Source organism: Lipotes vexillifer, unplaced genomic scaffold, assembly GCF_000442215.2.
Source record: "Lipotes vexillifer unplaced genomic scaffold, Lipotes_vexillifer_v1.1 scaffold756, whole genome shotgun sequence".
Classification (NCBI taxonomy): domain Eukaryota; kingdom Metazoa; phylum Chordata; class Mammalia; order Artiodactyla; family Lipotidae; genus Lipotes; species Lipotes vexillifer.
This window is the reverse complement of record NW_006773042.1, coordinates 314,663-335,946: the sequence shown is the minus strand read 5'-3', so window position 1 is coordinate 335,946 and position 21,284 is coordinate 314,663. Positions and strand designations below refer to the sequence as shown.

Sequence of the window (21,284 nt, the reverse complement as noted above, 5' to 3'; positions counted from 1 at the left end):
TCCATTGGCCAGGGGAAATAGGGACATCTTGATTGGTAGTTCTGTGGTTGGATCCAATAGTGAAGGAGTAGTTTTCCCAATGTAAGTTCAGGGTACCATTTCAAAAGAAGGGGAAGTGGATTTTTGGCAGCCTTATACAATAGATGTCCAGTGCATGACTGAATAACACAGGTTTTGAGAAATGTAGAACAGCACTGTGATTACAAGTTGAATCTTGGTGCAAGACCATGATTTTTTTAGCAAGAGAAAGGATTTTCTCAAGATCAGTCATTCTAGGAAGTGGTTAATGCTAGAGGAGGAAATGAGATAGGCCTCTGTCTGGAAGAGGAAGGGTCTTTCTTCACTCTCTGGAGCTGCAGGCATCATGCTGATGCCAAGATGTTATCTTAGAACTACTCCTGCCTGTGGTGGCTTCTGGGAATCTCTGTGTGCTGTGCGAGGTGCAATAGCGACAATGAAGAAAGATAAGCTACTTTCTGGAGCTTCCTGTATCCGTGACAGTGGTTGTGGAGTCCTTCCGTTTCATGGACGGTACCTCTGAGTGAGTGGTGCATAATTGGTGCATGGTAAAAATCCAAAACACAAAACAACCCCCCCCCCAAAAAAAACTTCCCTCCACAACAACAAAACAAAAAAACCCAGTTATTTGGACTGCAGGAGTTTCTTCTTTGCCTAAGATCAGGATGGGGTTTCCTCAATAGTGACCAATAGATGGTCTGTGGCCAGCAGAGTAACACTCAAGAGAATCAGCAGCGGCAACTTAGCATAGAAGCCAGATGAGAATGCTGGAGTGAAAGAAACAGCTTAGTCCAAAGCAAGCATTTAGTGAAAATCCATGTGACCATATCTTGCATAATGAGATTCATATAAAAATACAAAGAGGAAGCTAGAAACACACACATATATATGTAATATATATAAATGTGTACATTTATGTAAGTATAATAAACACAATACATATTTCACTTAGGAAATAACTGCTCTAATATTTCCAATAGTTTTCATTCCCCTCTTAATTTATGGTATTTTTGGTGTACAGAAACTTGTCGTCTTTATGGTATCAAATACCTTCCTTTTCCACTGTAATTTCTTCCATTTTTTTTATGCTTGGAAAGTGCTTTTCTGCAAAATGCCAGTGTTGTGGTATCTACAGTTCACTTTAAAGAACTTGAGCATAGACAGTGTGCTACAATGTATGTGCTACTTGGCTTAAGCTACTTGTTATGTGTAGCTATTTGCCCTAATTAGAATTTCCCATCCAAATGGTGATCAGCTAGCACTCAGGAAGAAAGGCCACACTCCAAAGAACCCCAATGCTTCAGCTAGCTTGTCTCTAATCACCACCAAAACTTTTGCTAATTGATATACAAATGGTAGAAAAGGATTTTTGTTGGGGAGATGAGTTCTTATTGGTGAAGCTAATGGCATTTGAGATATGTATGTTGGATAAAAAATTTCAGAGACACTTCCTACCCTTTCTTAAATAGTATGTAAGAATTTAGGGAGCCCTATATCCTGTTTGCTTAGGGATGACACCAAGACTTGATCCCTGAGATGTTTTGCCTACTTTCTAATAAAAATTGGATAAATGGCTGCTTGTGGGAAAGGATTTGGTCTGAGACTTGCTTTCTCTATAATCTGATAGAGAGGTTGTGACGAAATAGTTAACCTTCACTTACCTCTAACCCTTGGAGGTTACCATTCTTTAACAAAAATAACCCAAGAGTTAGGCCAACTCACAAGAACCAGTTAAATATCCACCTGTGTTTTCTTCTAATTTATTTCATGGTTTTGTCTTTTATATCTAACTCTTGATCCATCCAGAGTTTTTCATCTCAAATGGCTAGAGGACTGGAGCCACTTGTCTAAATGCGTGAGGCAAGCTGGCATAAAATGGGAGGCAGGGGATTCCATGGTGGCGCAGTGGTTGAGAGTCCGCCTGCCAATGCAGGGGACACGGGTTCGTGCCCTGGTCTGGGAAGATCCCACATGCCGCAGAGCGGCTGGGCCCGTGAGCCATGGCCGCTGAGCCTGCGCGTCCGGAGCCTGTGCTCCGCAACGGGAGAGGCCACAACGGTGAGAGGCCCGCGTACAGCAAAAAAATAAATAAATAAATAAATAAATAAAAAAGAAATAAAAATGGGAGGCAGGAAGAACTGTGCCGAATTGCTGAGCACCAGGGGGGCCACCACCCCTCTGCTCCTGCCAACTGCTGCCATCTGGGAATGTGGGTCCAGCACTGCTCTATCTTCCGATTTACTTTTTCTTCCCAAGCTGTTTTTTTTTCAACTTTTATATTTTGATGTAAAATTTTCTGATTCTTAAAATACAATGCAACAGACAGTATACATTTGTGGCCCAATTATGGTACAAGGGTGGCCAGCTTGCAATCTTTGCTTTACAGTACAAGAGGTGGAGAGTAGATATTTTTTCCTCCAAGTATGCAATTTTTCCCCAAAACTGTTTGTTGAAAACACACAGCCTTTCTTGTTAAGATCTTATTCTTCCTTCATCAAAAACTGTACACTTGTTTACTAGCAGCTGTCAATTATTTCCTGCACATTTGGGTAAATTTAGGACTAACTTGTCCATCTCCAAAAACGTCCTTTCAGATTTTGATTTGAAATTTTAATTTCAAAGTAAATCCTTATTAATTTGAAATTTTAAATAATATTAATAAAATAAGTAATACTTATTTTACTATTTTAATAAAATATTAATTTTTATAATCTATTTTATATCTAAATATTTGACTTAAGTTTTTTCTAGTTCTAAGAATTTTACAATTTATTCTTTTAAGTTTTCTATATGTATAACTGAATAAGTGGGCATCATTTTCTGGGCTATCAAACATTTTATATAACATGGAGAGTTTCCATTTATTTAAAGTTTAAAGAGCTCAGCATTAAAACTGTCATGCCTTGGAACTATTTTTTGAAGTAATTCCATGATTATTGGATATATGTTTTGTGATTCTTATCACTTTTTACTTTCCTAAAAAATTATTTTATTTATTTAAGCCTTTTATTGATACCAGCTCTGTGCCTCCGTTCTATGAGCTTTGGGCAGTAAAGACGTACAAGGCCCCTATTCTCAAGGAACTTACATTCTCAGAAGCAAAAGCAGATAATAAACCAAGAAATAAAATTTTCAAATATCATGTAACAAAAAATGCTTTGGTGAAATTAAGAATGTGATATGATAGAGAATGACAGGCTGAGGGACGGTTGGAGAATTATGAGTAGCCAGAAAAAAACTTCTCTGAGAAAGTGACACTTAAGGCGAAGACATCATTGACAAGAAAGAACCACCAAAGATCCAGGGGAAGAAGTTTGTCGTAGTCCATCTGCACTGCTAAACCAAAATACCACGGACTGGTTAGCTTATAAACAACTGAAACTTACCACTCACAGTTCTGGAAGTTGTAAGTCCAAGATCAGGGTGCTAGCATAATTGGGTGAGAGCTCTCTACCAGGTTGCAGACCTCTCCTTGCAGCCTCACAGGTGGAAGGGCTAGGGAGCTCTGTAGGGCCTCTTTTATAGAACACTAATCCCATTCATGAGGGCTCCACCCTCACGACCTAATCTCCTCCCAAAGGCCCCTCCCACTAATAGCATCACCTTTATGAATTTAGGATTTCAACATGAGTTTTGGGGAGACACAGTGATTCAGATCATAGCAAGATTTTATGTAGAAGGCACAATTAGTCCAAAGTGTAGGAAAAATTTCTGTGTGTACAAAAAATTAGTATGTTCCAAGTTATTCATGTCACTGGAATTTTCAAATTTATTAGTATAGTGTTTTCAAGTGATGTTAACTTCTTCCATTATATATGACTGTTTTTCTTTCTTATTCTTAATAATAATGCTTATTTATATTTTACATCTTTTCTTAATAAAATTTGTCAAAATTTATCTATTATATTGTGCATTTATTTTTAACTCAAACAAAACTTTTGGATTATTGATTCTACTTTGATTTTTATATCCAGGATTTTATTTCTCTATTCTTGTGTCCTTTTAAAAATTCTTGGTTTTGTTCTTTATTTTTAGAAATAAAACATTTTAAGTTTATGAAATTTTCTCTGAGGTTAGTTTTGCCCATGTTCAAAAAATGCTAATACATTGTGTTCTTATTATTCTTGTTTTAAGATTGTCTCGAATTATAATACTGATTTTATTGCTGGTCCAAGATTTAGAGACTTTACTTGGAACTTTGAAATGAAAATCCCATTTAATACTTTGTTATTAATACCTAATTTTACTTGGAACTTTGAAATGAAAATCCCATTTAACACTTTGTTATTAATACCTAATTTAACTACACTGTTTATCAGAAAAATATGGCCCAATAACCTTTTGAGAAATTTATTGAAATATTCTTTGCAGTCTAAGTATATGAGTTTTTTATTTTTCTCTTTCTCTGTTTGGTAATTATTACACGGACATTTGAATATAAGGTATATCTTCTCTAGATATAAAGTTTATTGTATATCCATTGATTCAGTCTTAAACTATCATGCAGTTTCTCCTTGTCATTATCTTTTTTTTTTTTACTATGTACTCTGTCGAAGGTTGAAAGATGTATCAGCTGTGCAAAACAGTTCTTTTTCACACTTGCCTTATATTTCTAACAGTTTAGAAGGATTGTGAAAGTGTGAGAGCCAGAAATATGAAAGTTTGTAGCTAGACTATAGGATTGTTTGTTGCCAGCACTAGGAACTGAATCATGTATCAGGTTGTTTCTTGTTGCAAATACTACACGAAAAGCTAACTCAAACTGACAAACAATATAGGGGCTGTATATGAGCTCACATAATTGAGAAGTTCAGAGAAAAGACAGCTTTTCAATGTGCTTCAACGAGGCCTCTGTCATTCTCTTAAGTCTTGCTCTCCTTCATCTATCAGTTTCATCTTCAGCCGGTTTTCCTCAGGGTAACAATATGGGTGAGGCAGTTAAAGGTGTGACACCTGCACCTGATGCCATCCAAAGGAGGAGAGAACCTGTATTCCAAAACTCTCTGTAAAAGTCCCAGAATTTCACATCCTCCACTTACAAGGATGAAATAATATTTCCTAGAATCTCATGGACCCCTATGGATATCAGGGACAATGGGAAGAACAAAAGGGAAAAACTCAGTTCTAGTCAGAGTTGCAGCAAATTCCTTGCCTGTTGATGGCCAGCCTCACATTGGCACTTGTATATTCTGCTTTATATCCAAGGGAGCTGGAAAAGTTATTTTCCAGAATCCACTGACCACTGGTTTCCTGTGTGATTCTTTCGATGGAAGGTACTTATGTGGAAATAGAAGGAGGGGGAGGGAGAATGTGATTTTTTTCTTGTTCCTGGCTCTGGCAGTGGTGGGGTTGGTGACTGCTAGTCACCATGAGTTCCTGGATTCCTGTAGGCTCAGTGAACATATGGGTCCTGGCTTCCTACTGCAGCAATTCATACAGAAGTGCTCTATAGCAGCCTATGGGGGTATATGAATAGGCTCCTGGGAACATCAATAAACCCTTTGCTCCTCCAACCTTAGGAGAGTTAGTGAGTTTCTGCAGTTACTGATTTCAGGGTATCCTCATCTTCCCTCTTTTGGTCCTCCAGTTTCATAATACTTTTAATGCAGTTCACTGCATTAAATTCCCTTTGTTTGAAATACTTAAGGTGGTGTCTGTTTTCCAAACAGGACCCTGATACACCACTGTGAAAAATATTTCAAGTTTCTAGGTTATAGTTGTATTAAACTGATCATTGATAGACATATAATTCCATAAATAAATAAATTAAAATTAAAATATGCATGATTATAAAACCATTTAACATTGATTTCCTAACCTAACCATTTGGAGGCAAATGTGGCATTGCAAAACATATTTGCTGCCCATATGACTGTAAGCTATTTCCTTTATGTAATACGGCGCACTGTTTAAGTGTCAGTTTTATTAAAATAATAATCTAGCTTTAAAATAATAAATGAGGGCTTCCCTGATGGCACAGTGGTTGAGAGTCCACCTGCCGATGCAGGGGACACGGGTTCGTGCCCCGGTCCGGGAAGATCCCACATGCCGCAAAGCGGCTGGGCCCGTGAGCCATGGCCGCTGAGCCTGCGCGTCCGGAGCCTGTGCTCCGCAACGGGAGAGGCCACAACAGTGAGAGGCCCGCGTACCGCAAAAAAAAGAAAAAAATAAATAAAAATAAAATAATAAATGACTCTGCCAATAAATAAAATAGAGCATTTATTCAATATAATGCTCAATGAGGTCATGTCCAATGAAACAAGCATGGACTTTGGAAATAATATAATAGCTAATATTGTCAATATAAGACATCTAAAAATCAATACATACATCATGTACAGATACAATCAGGGTTAGGAAAGGCGTGCTTGCCTTTACAAACTATAAAGTCTGACTCAGTGACTGTTTCGTGTTGGGCTATTTCCCAGGCATACAATTGTCATAACTCAGTTGTAACTTCCACGGCTGCTGTAGAAGCACGAAGAATGAGCCAAAGAGAGAGAACTGATTATCACATTAGGTAAAGGACGAGCACCAGCAAAACTGTCTAGTCTACTACTATTTACAAAGGAATTCTAGTAGAAAAGTACATATTTTTGATAACTGAAGAACATGTCAAATGGTCGGACAGAGAGCAAGCTATATATCAGCTCTTGGAGCAAAATCTTCAACTGAAACGGAAAAGTTTGCTTTCTAAAACTTCCCCTTGGCTTTATTTCTATTCATCTGCTAGCTATAATGACTAGTACATTCCTGAATCTGGTTTGTTCTGTTTCCAGAAACATGAGAAAGTTGTGTCCACAGTTATCAGATGACTGCTGTCATGTGGGAAGAAATCTAGCTTAGGGTTGGTGCACAAAATAGTCCCAGACTATTTTACATTACACTAGAATTAGTGTTCTCAAAGTTCCTGGTCTTGGGACCCCTTTATACTCTTAAAACCTACAGAAGGCTCAAAAGAAGTATTGTTTATATATGTTAATTTATCAATATTTACCAAACTAAAACTGAGAACTGTTTAAAATATTTATTAATTCATTAAATTCATTAAAATTAATTCATCAATTAAAATTAATTCATTAAAAATAATCCCCTTAATGTTAACATTAATAACCCCATAAATATCTCCTGATAAATAACTATTTTTAAAACCAAAGTTAACTTAGTGAGAAGAGCAGTATTATTTTATGTTTTGCCAATTTATTTAATGCCTGGCCTAATTCATGTAGCCAAATTCTAGAATCTGCTTGTACATTCAACCTGTTGTTACATCACATATCATGTGGCCTCTGGAAAACTCCACTGTACTAAAGTGAAAAGGGGTGGGGGAGAAACAAGGCAGCTAGAGTCTTTGTATATATTATTATCCAAATAATTTTTACCTCTAGGATCCTCTGAAAGGATCTCAAGGACCCCCAGGGAACACTAGAAAACACTCTGAAAACCACTGCCCTAGACTAGCTACATCGTTTTCAAAACATTTTCCACTGTAACACAATGTTCTCATGCATGTTTTCATGGATGTCTTCAGGTGTTAACTAAACAGAATATTTTGATCATTAAACTAACAACATCAAACATTTTTATATGTTGGGGGGATAGTATAGGGAGGAGGGGGTACCTGAGATGTGTGGTATTCATGAACACATTTTATATGCTTGTGGGAAATAGACAGTCAGTTATGAGTAATGAGCAATTCCTAGCAGTCTTTTGCAACTCCTTGATTCAATGAAGCAAAACAGAATGAAAATGATAATAACATTATTACAGAGATACCTTGAATCTGTTGGGCTCTGATTTATTTCTTTATGTAAACCATTTGAAAGTTTGGGCATCTTGACAATTACTGGAAACCAATTTTCAAATAATTCTGTCCATGTTGAGAGGTGCCCTCCTGTATTACTCAGAGACAGAAACTCATACTATCTTTCAGGTGTGGTGAAGGTGGGGTGCATAACATTCCATACACTCAATTTTCCTCTCTATATACAATTGCTGACAAATAAGAAGTTTTTATTCATTTATATATTATTTAGTATATAAATGTGTGTGCACATATTCATTCAATCATTCAACATACATTTCCAGAGAGGCTAAGTGTGTTAGGTACTATTCTTGGCAGTTGGAATACAAAATAGAACACAAATTCTTGACCCCGAGAGACTTATGTTCTAGTGTGCAGAGACACACAGTAGAGATAAACAGGTAAACTAAGTCATCGTTTACATTGTGCTAAGTATTAGAGAGAAAGAGGTGAGAGGAATAAGAAATATTGGGAATGGGGGAATGTCACGATTTTAAATAGTTTGGCAAGTAGAGGCCTGACTGAAAAGATGGCATTTGAGCCCAGACAGAGGGAGAAAGCCACTATGGTGGAGGGTTTTCCAAGCAGAGGAAAGAGCAACTGCAGAGACCGAGGTTGAGAGACTTTGTAGAGTCTTCTTGGAACACAAAGCTAAACAAGCAGTTTGTGAGGTCAGGGAGGTAATGAGGTGAGAGTCTTAGCACCACTGTTAAGGACTTTGGGTTTTCCTTTGTTTTGGGAAGCGAGGGGAGACTTCCAACAAAGCTGTGGTATGACTGACTTCCTTTTTAATAAGTTTACTGTGGCCTCTGGGTGGAGGACAGACTCAGAGGAAAGCAAGGACAGAAGCAAGAAAACCAGTCCCTAGTCTAAGAGATAATGTAGGTTGTAGTAGAGGCGGTCAGTAGTCCTATTCAAACGTGTTTCGAAGAGCCAGCAGATTATTTGCAAAGTGGATATGGGGCATAAGAGAAAGAGAGAAAGTACAGATAGGTGTGAGCAAGGAAAGATGATGTGAGCAAGAGCTATTCACTGAAATGCCTAAGACTATGGCTGTGGCTGAGAGTTTGAAGCCTGTAATGGCGTTTTAGTGGGACTCCTGTTGATTAATTCCTTTCTTGCACGCAGATGGATAGACAGACAGATCAGCAGATAGATAGGTAGACAGAAAGAATAAAAGAAAATGCACATATATATAAACCCTGAAAAATTTCCAACCTTGAAAATTAACCATAAACAGTTAATGAGAGTTCAAAATGCAACAGCATTGCAAATTAAGAAGATGCTGGCAAGGAATGTTGAAACATATATTCTTTTAAAAATAAAAAAGCATGCTCTTCCACCTTTTTCATTTTACTACAAATTAAGAAAATACAATCAGTTCCAAAAAAAGATGATGTATATGCTAAAATGAAATGGAGGGTACTGCCAGGATTCTGATGTTTGAAACCAAACAGGTGCAATAAAATAAATCCGTTTCTTTAGTTTTAGATTCTTATGCTGATTAATCTCTTCCTCCAGCTTCCTGTGCCCTAGTCTAAGAAAAATGAGCCCAAAGGAAAGTGAGACTTTTTTTCCTATTAAATTGCTCAGTGGTTCAAAAGATGAATAAATTGGAACTTCCTTTTTTCTTTTTTTTTTGAAAGAGAACAAGTAGTTTTGCCAAGGACTCTTCACCCCCAAATCCAGCTAGGCGCCCAAAGGGCTTCTCCTGCATCTCGAAGCTGGGTTTCTGAGCAGCACCACCTGCTGGTCCTACACGTATCTTACTTCCTCGGCCCCAAATCTCTCTCTGGTGGACTTGCATTCTTTCAGAATTCTTCGGCACCTAATTACAAGTAAAGCAAAATATAAAGCAGTTAGAAGCGGCGAAACTGCATCTCCCCAAAGATAGGAGAAGGTAGGCAACCTGCGGCGTGCGTCAGGAACGGGGCGTGGGGAACTAGGGCGGAGCTGGGCTGGCGCGAGCTCACGGGTGCGCGGCGCTGCTTCCGCATCGCGCGGCCCCGCCCCCCGCGACGCTACCGGCCGTCACGTGACGGCCGCGCGCGCGTCCCCGGCCGCTGCGGGCCCCGAGGCCGAAGAGAAAAGACTGCGAGGCGACCGCGGCTGTGGCCACAGAGGTGTGAGTAGGGGCGAAGCCCACTCGAGGGGCAGGGTGAAAGTTAGCCGCTCCGGGATCCTAACTCGGGGAGAGAAGTGATGGCCCGCGGTGTCACCTCCAACGGCGACACGCTCTGGGTCGGCCCTGCGCTCTGGGCCTGAGAGGGGCGGCGGGGTCAGGGGCCGGTACGTAGGTGGACGCCCTTGGGCCGGGGGGACCGCGGCTGTTTCGCGGAGCCGGGGTGGGACAGCTCAGCCCTTTCCGTCGCTCCCAGCTTGGCTGCTGTCACAGGCAAGAAGACGGTGACGAGCTCTGCGTTGCCTGGGGCCGCCGCAGCCTCTGCCCTGGGCGAAAGCCCGGAGCTGGTCACGGTCCGGGTGCGAGAGGCGGAGCAGCGGCCATTACTGCGCAGCCTCTTCCGCTGGGGTCCTCGTCGCTGCCTTTGGTGGCGGCCAGGTCCCTCTCCTTTCCCCTCATCGGTGGTGTCAGGCCTCTACACGGGGACTTTTGGCCTCAAGATTTAGGGGGGGCAATGGTTTGAGCGGTATCCTACTCCCAGTTTCCCGTGCGGAGGCCTCTACCCGGGCCTTGGGTCAGAGCGTAGAGTTCCTGCATTTTGTCTTTTTCCGGAGTGTCTTTGGCTTCTTTCTCTTCCCTCTTTCCGTCCTCCTCCTGTTCAGTTTCTGGGTATTGCCTAATATGACGAGCAGCCCCTCGCCTTGCTCTCGTTAAGCCCAGCGCTGTTATTAAAGCATCAGAATCATTAAGAGCTCTCTCAATACCCGTTGAGCCTCCAAAAACCTCGGTGCATCTTAACAGCGGAGGCTGTTGCTTTTGTTCTTCTGGTTGCTGGGTGCGGAATTCTCTCCCTACCCCCCATCCCGACTGAAGGAGTACGGGTCTTATATTGTTGCCGCTGTTTTATTTTCCGTGGGCATCTAGAGAAAGGCTGAAAAATTGTTTCGAGTTTACACACACTTCTGGCAACTAGATCTTTTCCCCTTGATATCGCTTTTAATATGTTTTTCTTTGCCCTAAGTGCCATTTTAGTGGGCACTTACTTATCAAGTTTCTAAAGTACATGCATTTTGTTTGTTAAGTAATATTTTGTTTATTAAGTAATATTAAAACTGTGGAATTGAGAGAAGAAAGCCAAGAAATGATAGAAAAACGCGTTGTCTTTGGATGATTGACATTTCAGGTATCTCTCCAATGTGAGTACTTTTAAAATAGAATTTGAAAGTATGACATTGGCGTTAAAAGCAGTATATACTTACGGAAACTGGAAGACTTAAAACTGTTTTTGTTTTTTTAATAAGTGAATCTATATTTAGACTTTTAAAAGACGTGGCATATAAGACCCAGGAGGAAAATGACCTGCACAAATAATAGGATTTATGATGTTGGCTTTGCTGTTTTTGTGACCAGCAAATACTGTTTGTGTTAAATGTCTGGGAGTGCTCTAAAAATCATGAAAATACGTCAAGTAATCCAATTTTAAAAAGCAAACCGGAAAAGTGAAAAACCACTTTAGAAATAGATTTTGGATGTGTTTGTTTTAGCTTGTACATCTTAAATTGGAGCATTTTGTTAAGCCGAATCTTTGATTTAGAATTTATGTTTCAAGTGGCCCAGTGTAAATTGTGGGCAAAATGAAACTAATGGTAAACATTTGTAGGATTTTATTTACTCGGTTGTTAAAAACTTGGTAGAATTATAGTCATCAGGAAAACTGTTTTTCTAAATAGCTGATCATCAGACAAGAGGGAGAAAAAAAGAATTTTTTTTTTTTTTTGTAGGAGACATGTGTCAACTGGTAAAGTATTTTGTTTTTGAGTTGTCGCAAGGATAGGGCAGATTTTTTTTTTTTTTGAAAGGATCTAAAAATGATTTCTTGACTTAGTAGAAGAAAAAGATAGTATTAACTTTTTTCTTTTCACAGTATTGATCTGCATAGTGAATATTTTCTCATGTATTAGCAATTTACTAGCATAAAACACCTGACACACTGTCAGTTGGGTATTTGAATGCTTTTTTTCCCCCAGTGTTAGTAACAGAAGGTGAACCTTTTCCATCCTCTTGCCTGGTTTTTGACTGTGCCCAAGGAACCTGATTTTGTGCGACCAGCTGGATTAGAAACTGTCTTTGTGGGTATGGAATCCATCTTATTTACATTCTGCTACAACCACCTGTGCTATTTATGGACTGTTGAGTGTTCATGGCTTATTTATTACCCACTGAGTTAGTTAAAACAAAACCCGTTGTTAAATCGCATTAATTATTTAGAATTATGGAAGTGTAGAGTAGGGTGAAATAACTAAGACATGGGAGTTGTGACTTGACCAAGGTCACACAGATAATTAGCAGCAGAGCTTTTCTTATTTACAAAATGGTTGCAAGCTATGCAGCTTCTGGTTTATGTGATTAAAAGGCAGTATTTGTTCACATTCACATTTAATGTTTTGTTAAAATAAAATGCAAAGCCCACCTTTTTGGGTGGAAAATATAAAGATTTAATTCTTGGGTATGAAGATTGTGAAGGCCAGAGGTTGTCATACAGTAATGTTTTTTACGGGAAGTGTTAAACGCAGTGGTGGAAATAATTCTTTAACATAGAGTACTGTAAAATATTGAACCCCATTTAGTTGAAATGAGTTTTGGCTGAAGACTTTTGTCTCCCAGTATGACGTGTGCTTTCTGTAAGCTGAGTTTTAGCAGGAGATGAGTAGGAAAGCTAAAAATGGAAACATTAGGGCATTTAGTTACATCTCTCAATTTGGGACTCCTTCTTAAGAAATATTAAGATGTATCTGCTAAATTACACCCGATCTCTCTCTCTCTGTTCCTTCTTTTACTGGTCCTTGCTTTTTGTTCTTTTTTCTTTTTTGACTTTGTATACCAAAAGTTGTAAGATTTGTAGTATTTTTCTTTTCTGTCACTGATATCTTTTATATAGAACATTTCCTGTTTTGTGTATTTTGAATAAAGAGTAAGAACTATTTTATTAAACATTAGCTGTTAGTATAATTGGAAAAATACAGGAAATCTTCAGATCTTTGTAATTTGATATTTTAACTGTTACAGGCTTATCTTTTTCTTTGATGAGTTCTTTAAAAAAAGATAATCATTTATTTGAACCTATAATCTAAAAAAAACCTTTTTTTGACTCCATGACTGACTTGAAAAGTAGACTTGTAATTAAGCCTGTTTTCAGAGAAAATAACAGTAGGTGCAAATAATAGGAGCATGAATTTGTTGAGTGGTCACAAATTATAAATAATACAATATTCATTTTCAGTTATACTTAATTGGTTGAATGGGTAAATGATTTAAATTAACTGATACTCTCTAATCTCTTTTATATATTTTTAAATTCAGTCTGCCACTTTTTTTCTTTAGAATTGTTAAGGGGCAGAAATATCTCATTTAGTTTCATATGTTTTCTCTTTCTGTGTTACCTTCCTAATGGTTCATTTCTGTATAAGTTTGCACCTTAAGAAGGAACCTTAACCCATTAGCTAATTGGTATTTGCATGTCAAAATATTGTGGTAAATTTTACTGTAATAATTCATAAATTGTGTTGACTTTGGTCATAATTTACAAATCATTTGTTGCAGAAGGAATTATGTATGTTTGCCAAATTAATTCTGGCCTGTAGTTAGAATTATACTATTCTTTTATCTTTAGTTGAAAGTAAAAGCTTCCCCCTCCTTCCATTAAAGAAAAAATATTTGGTTTCAAATGTAGAAGTTTTCTGAGGGCTACTTTACATGACTGTTCTGAATATTACTGATACATGCCATACCCGATGTTGTGCCCCATTGGCATTGTAATTCTCAGAGGCTAGAGTTGATGGATCTATTTGGTAGAATTGAGACTAGCTAAACCAGTCAGTTTTGATCACAGCAAAATATGCAATTTTCATTTTCATCTGTGCCAGCAAAGGTGTGAGTAAAGCAACATGGAGTTCATTTTCTTTATTCAACAATTCTTGTAGTAAATTGCCAGTTTTGTGTTGGAAAAAACCTGTTGGTATGCAATACATTCTAAACCTGCATTGCCAGTAGCCACTAGCCACATGGAGCTATTGAGCAAACTATGTGGCTAGTCTGAACTGAGTTGTGCTATAAGTAGAATACACACTAGATTTCAAAGAGTGTCCACATACACACACACACGAGTGTAAAATATCACAATAATTAATTTATATTAAATATCTGTGGAAATGGTAATGTTTAGAATATATTGGGTTAAATAAAATATATTCTTTAAATTTACCTGTTTTCTTATTATTGTTAGTGTAGCTAATAGAAAATGTGAAATTACGTATGTGTTAGTGTAGCTAATAGAAAATGTGAAATTCTATTAGACAATGTTATTCTAGACCTTTTCTTTGAGATACAGCACATTGAGGAAAATATTTTTTAAAGATATACTTGAGCTTGAATCTCATCTCCCAGTATTGATAGTTTCGTGATTTGGGGTTAAATCCTTGTGGGCTTGGGTTTCTTCATTTATAAAATTTCTCACAGAGTCATTTTGAGGATTCAATGATATAATGGGTCTACTAGTGCTTCCTGAACTTTACTATGCATATGAAATGCCTGAGATCTGATTCTCTTGGTAGGGAGTGGGGCTTCAGATACTTTGTTTGTAAGGAACTCCCAGGTAATGCTGATGTTGCTAGTTGAGGACCACAGTTGTCATAGCTAGGGTCTAGATGACTACATAGGTTTTAGTTCATTTTCCTCCCCTCAACCATTATCCATTTAGAGTCAGCTTTGAAATTTAGCCGTGGGATACAGGAATTGGAAAAGTCTCCGTAGCTTGCAAGATTTACTAAAATTGGTTTTATTCCTAGATTTTTATCTGCATTCTGTAGAATTCATTGCCAGTGAATAAAGCTGGATAAATGATGTACTTGTCAAAAGATATAAAGATGGCATGAATTTTATATTTGTAAATGTAGTAACTCCCTCTGTTAGATTTTAAGTTGTTAAAGAAAGGATTAGAGCTTAGATATCTTTATGTCTTTTGTGTTTGGGTGCCTATTCACAATTAGAATGCAAATGTTGTGTTATGTTAGTAAATAAATTTAGTTTTTCATTCATCCAAGAAATACCAGTTCAAGTCGTCAACAACTGATTGGCAGTTTACTGGCCGCTTAGAGATATAAATTGTCCTTGTCTTCAGGAGGCTCATGGTTTACTAGAAGAGTCAGAAGCGAACAGATGATTGCAGTGCATATTGATAAATTCAATAATAGAAGAATTACAAAATAGAGGGGAGGGAACAGTTTTTTGGAGGTAGTCAGAGAAAGGTAGTAGCATTCTTTTTAGCCTTAAAAGAGGGAGACTATACCAGGCAGGAGGAAATACAGAACTACAAAGGGAAGTTTGGAGAACTGAGTAATTAGGTGTAAGTACAGTATTAATTTGTGAGAGAGAGATAGGACTAGAGAGTTATTTAGGTTTCATGTCTTTAAGACTTTTGAATATTGTCATAAGGAGCTTTACCTTTGTTGTATAGGCTGGAGAGCCCATATAGGGATTGGCGTATGGAAGGCTTCATTTTTCTTTTTAAGTCTATCACACTCAGAGACTTGGTGAATAAATATAAGGGGTGATAACTGAAGCAAGATAATCAGGCTGAACAGTAGTCCAGGAGAGAGAGGATAAAAGTCTAAACTAGGGGACTAGCAATGGCAAGAGAATGGAGGATAGATTCCAAAGGTGTTGGGGATGAAAGTTGACAGAATTTGGTGTCATGTGTTGGGAGGGGAATGAGAGAAAGAATTTTGTTTTTCTCTGTCAGCACTCATTGGTTAAGGCATGGAAGCTGAGATGTCACATTGTTAGATATATGCAGAGATGGGGGTGTGTAGAGTATGTGTAGATGAGAGACAGAGATATGAGAGAACGAAGCATTCTCTTAAGAAGTTAAAATGGTTGGGCTCCAGATTGGGCAGGAAAGGAAATGAGATCAGGTATTGGAGAAAGGAAAGGAGGTGGTCAAGAGACTGGAGGGCCCCTTGAAATTAAAGAGTTGGGTGTGGGAATGAATAAGTGAGCTGAAAGGACCGGAGCTTGTGATCTGAGAGTGAGATTAAGATTTTAGAGAGGCAGTAGTTTTAGGAGGCATCTAGTTCCAAATGTGGCCATCATATTTTTTTGGGGGGGAGGGGGGTGATGAAGTTCATTGAATTTAGGATTTTAGGAATTGAAAAACAAGGATAGTGTTTCTCAAATTGTATTCAGTGAACTACCTGCATCAGCATCACTTGAGGTGAGATTCCTGGGCTGAAACCTATCTCTACTGGCCTACAGTATCTCGGGTTAGAGCCTGAGAATGTGTATTTCTAACAAGCCACCTCTGTGGGGCAAGTTCAGGAACCTCTGAGTTAGGTGTTGAGTGGTTTATTCTCAAGGATGTTTAAATAGGTTCATAGTGAGATGTCAGGAGATAAGATGAATAGGATGATCAGTAGTGAGTAGATTAAGTCAGTACCTTAAGGGTTAAGAGAGAATAGCTATAGGGGATTATAGCCAATGGTTGGAGACTTCAAAGAATAAGTGGGGTTTTTTTGTTTGTTTTTAAGAGTAATGATGTTAGAATAGTAGAGTGTTTCCTACTGTCCTGTGTGTGAAACTGGACAGTTTCTATTTTGAGTAGGCTACAGGAGGGAAGTGAATGATGGAGTATTCTTTGGTGCCATTGAACTTGTAGGCTCTTGGAGGGTAAAGTGAAAGCGCTGTGGGGGAAAGTCAGGACAGTGGAGTCCTTATCATGTAAAGACTAAGTTCTAAAGTCAGAGTAAAACAAAAAGTCAAGTTGTTTAGAAACCCTTTCTAGTGAGTTACTTTTGAAAGTTCTCCAGTTTTGAAACAGATTGCATACAGTTTGGTCTGTTAAACATTTGGTGAGATAGGCTGGCTTGTATTTAAAGGCCATATTATCGTCTTAAAAATCTTTAAATACTAAAATTACAAATTTTTTAGGGAGATGGATTCCCACACTGAGCGGCACATGGAACTGAAAGAGTATTTGTCTCTCCTGTCTTGTGGTTACTGTGAAGCCCGTCATCTCTTTAGTCATCATGTATGCTTGATTCTAATTTCTGTGTGGTAAAATGAGCCTCCCACAGTGGGCATGATGAAGTGGAAGGAGGAAATACTAAATGAGAAGAAAGAGGATTAATGGCTGAGATGATGCTTTAGTTGGTGACTCTGGACAACAGGCATCTTGAGAGAAGGTTGGCTTAAACTTGGACATACATATAAATACCAGGAGGTCCTAGTTAACGTGACGATGACCTTGCCTTCCCATACATTACCTTCTTGTAGGAAGGCAGTGGCTATGGAATACATTCCATGTGGGCTACTTTGTCCATAAAGAACTTGTTTCACTTAAAATTTTTTTCTTGTGGTAACATACATCAGTTGGCCATAGATGGGTTTATTTCTGGACTCTCTCTTCTGTTGGTATCTTTGTCTGTCCTTATGCCAGTACCACCCTGTCTTGATTACTATAGCTTTGTAGTAAGTTTTGAAATCGAGAAGCTTGAACTCACCAACTTTGTTCTTTTTCAAGATTATTTTTGGCTATTTGGGGCCCCTCACAATTCCATATGAATTTGAGGATTTGTTTCTTCATTTCTGAAAAAAAGGCTCTTGGAATTTTGATAAGAATTATGTTTAATCTGTAGATCACTTTGGATAGCTCTGTCATCTTCATAGTCTTCCAATCCATGAACACCAGTTCTCTTTCCATTATTTAACTCTTCTTTAATTTCTTTCAGCAGTACTTTGTAGTTTTCAATGTACAAGTCTTTCACCTCCTTGGTTAAGTTGATTTCTAGGTATTTCATTCTTTTAGATGCTATTATAAATGGAATTGCTTTCTTGATTTCCTGTTTGAATTGTTGACTGCTAGATACAGAAACAGAACTGACTTTTTTGTGCATTGAACTTATAACAAACTACAACTTTGCTGAATTTGTTTATTAGCTTTAGTAGCTTTCCTGGGGATTCTCCAGAATTTTCTATATAGAGAATAGAGAAAATTTTACTGTCTCTGCAAATAGTTAATGGTTTTACTTCTTCCTTAGCAATTTGTATGCTTTTCATATCTTTTTCTGGTCTAATTGCTCTGGCTAGAACTTCCAGTAAAGTGTTGAATAGCAGCGGTGAAAGCAGGCATCCTTGTCTTGAAATTTTTCCACTTTTGAGATAAAATTTGCCAGTGAATTTTGTTAAATGAAGAATCATATATAATTGACTGAAATTAATTTTTAATGTTGTTGATCTTAGTCTGTAGAGAAGTTGATGTTGAAATTTTTCTTTTGCAGCACAGGATGATCCAGCAATGGAGGAGAAAATACTGCAAACTGGCTGATTGCTCGTGAAGAAGATGTTTTATTTTTGTGACAGACATCTGTGGGATCTGTAATAGAAATGTAAGTATGGCATCATGTTTGTTCCAAAGCTGCAGTAAATTAAGTGGACTGGTATAAAATGTAATAAGTCAAGTATCTGTCAAAATTAGTTTTAATTATACAAAATGAGCATTTTATATAGACTTTTAGATCTTTGAGTTGACAATTTTATTCACATTAAATTATTATTAATGTAGATTTCCAAAAAAAATCTCTTCATAGGGAAAAATCTCTATTAAAAAGTGGAACTGAAGACAGAGAAATTTGCTCATAGAAGGCTAAAAAAAAAAAAAACTGGAAAGATCTCCAGGTCTTCTAGGTTCTACTTTTTCTTTACATAGTAATTTACTTAAATAACCAAGCTAAGGAGATAATATCAGCCTTTATAAATAAGAAAGACTTATGAGTTGTAAAATACTAGTTATTAAAAACATGTTTCAGGGGACTTCCCTGGTGGCCCAGTGGGTAAGAATGCGAGCTCCCAATGCAGGGGACCTGGGTTCAATCCCTGGTCGGGGAACTAGATCCCGCATGCACGCCGCAACTAAGACCTGGTGCAGCCTAAATAAATAAATAAATAAATATTAAAAACATGTTTCAGTAAAATAAATAGGTTTTTTTAATTAATTGTTTTTTTAACAAGTTAGTACATGCATTTTAATTCCTATTGGAGTCACTGTAGTCCCCAGTTTTACCAGTTCTGTTTTCCTATCAGTTTCTCTTTGTGAAGTATGCTTTAAAATGTTACTATTACCTTGATCTTGCCCATATTGAACTTCATTCTGTTATTGATGAAACTTTTTCACACAATGAACATCATATTTCCGTCTTCCAAGTTGTGAGTCACTCATGAAAAATGCAGTGAACACTTTTACAGTTTTGGTGATAACAGTGTTTAATATACTTGATCAGAGAGTGACCCTTGTAGATACTATTTCACATGTTCTCCCAGTTTGACATATAACTATTGTTATCTACTTTTCCAATATGGTGCTTTGATTATATATTCCCATTAAAAGTATGACCATATCATTCTTAGTCAGTGTTGAGAATTTGATAAAAGACAGTTGAAACCAGTAAGCATTTTTCTTTAAAATTGGGACAAATATATTTTTTATTTAACCCTGTTCATGTATTATCTATCTATATACATATGTATATTTTTTAATCCTGTAGGTCAGATAGTCTGACCATCAGACTGTCATGGCCATCAAGGAACTAGACTGTGATGTCAGTAAGACACATATGTAATTAATAATTATATAGTGGAAGAAATACTGTATTGAGGCAACAATAAAATGCTTTCAGAACTGAGAGGATTTTATTCCATCTGAAGGGTTCAGAGTGAACAGGGAACTTTTGGTTTGGTCTTAAAGAATGAATAGAATTTTAACAATCTGAGAAAACTAGGAATTATTTTTTAAGCCAAGGGAATGGGGAAGGGCACAGCTGCCTAAATATCAAGGTATCTTAGGGGAGTCGGGGAGCAGTCCTATGTGTGAAGGTGGAGTGGGAAATAGAGACTTCACAAGGAATGAGTGTTTATTTAGTGCCTACTTATTGCCAGGTGCTTACTGGGTATTGTACTTGGATTATTGAATTCAGTCACAAGATAGTAGTAGCCTTATTTATTAATGAAGAAACAGAGATGAAGTCATTTTCCCTGGGTCAGTGTTTACCAAATATCTCTGAGAATAATCTACTAGGGCACTTGTTGAAAACTGAGTTTTAGACTCTAACCCAGATGTGTCCAGATTTCCAGGAGAGAGCACACCAGCTAATTCTTATCTTTAGAGAAGTTTGGGAAACACTGTTCTAGGTCAACCGTAAGAATAAATGATAGATTTTAACTAAGTCTGTTTTACTCTGAAGGCTATGTCAGTGTAATTGAAAGCCAGTGCTTAGGAATTTCTATGAGATTATGTAGGCAATAGAAAACTATTGAAGATTGAGTGGAGGGGAGACTAATTAGACATAATTGAACTGAGGAAAGATGAAGAAGAAAGGACTGAGGTCAGGAAGGCCACTTGGGAGGTCAGTATTTTGTACAAGAGTGTGTCCAAGAGGCCAGAATTAAGGTCACAGCTTTAAAGGGAACACATTCTGTTTCTGTTTTCTGTTGCAGAAAAGCAAAGTGGCCAAGGAATAGGGGAGCACTGAGGATGACTCCCAAGTTTTATCCAAGATAGAGACCAAAGGAAGAGGGTGTAGGTTTAGGGGAGCAGATAATTTTGGTTTTATTAATGTTTGATTTCAGGTGACTGGAGAATACTGAGGTAGACTTTTTGAATACAGAATTGGAAATACAGATTTTAGGTATCCAGAACAGTTCTGGATATTAGATTTGGGGACTCATGGGGGTTTATATAGATATACTATATATCTACTGAGTATTCCAAACTAATACATATATATAAGTTTGGAATATTCAGTGGATTGTCTAGGCATAGAATGTAGTATGAAAATTTGGTCACCCACAGAGCCCCTGTGAGGAATACTGGTATTTAAGGGAAGCTAAAGAAGGTAGGAAAAAAATGATACAGAAAGGAGAATTAGGAGAGAGTACCATCATGGAAATGAATAATATAAATTTTTAGAAAAAGAGTCGATGGTTAATAATATCATTTAGTGCAATGGGATCGAATAGATCAGACTGAAAGAGGTCATTAGACTTAGCATGTTAGTTGATTTTGAAATTTAGGAATGGAGAATATTAATCGAAATCTTGGAGGAATTGGGATGGTTTAGCTTTGAAAACTAGCAGTACCCCATCCTGAGCCAAGAGGAATGATGATAAGGTAGAGTGAAGATAAAAATAAATTTTGAGGAGTCATTCATACCTAATTTCTTAATAAGGGAGTCCAGAATATCTCTTTACTAAGAGGTTGGAGAAGTCTTGTAATAGTCTTTGTGGGAATAGGGA

General features: G+C 37.6%; 1 protein-coding gene across 1 annotated transcript in view; it reads left to right on the top strand.

Moving 5' to 3' along the window:
- Positions 1–9,890: 9,890 nt before the first annotated feature.
- RNF146 (ring finger protein 146) overlaps positions 9,891–21,284 on the top strand; it is a 21,075-nt gene continuing 9,681 nt past the window's right edge. The window contains exons 1-2 of the mRNA XM_007447965.1: positions 9,891–9,945; positions 18,275–18,382. Of these exons, the coding sequence (XP_007448027.1) occupies positions 18,381–18,382 (2 nt within the window). The 5' untranslated portion in view covers positions 9,891–9,945; positions 18,275–18,380. The remainder of the gene's footprint in view (positions 9,946–18,274; positions 18,383–21,284) is intronic.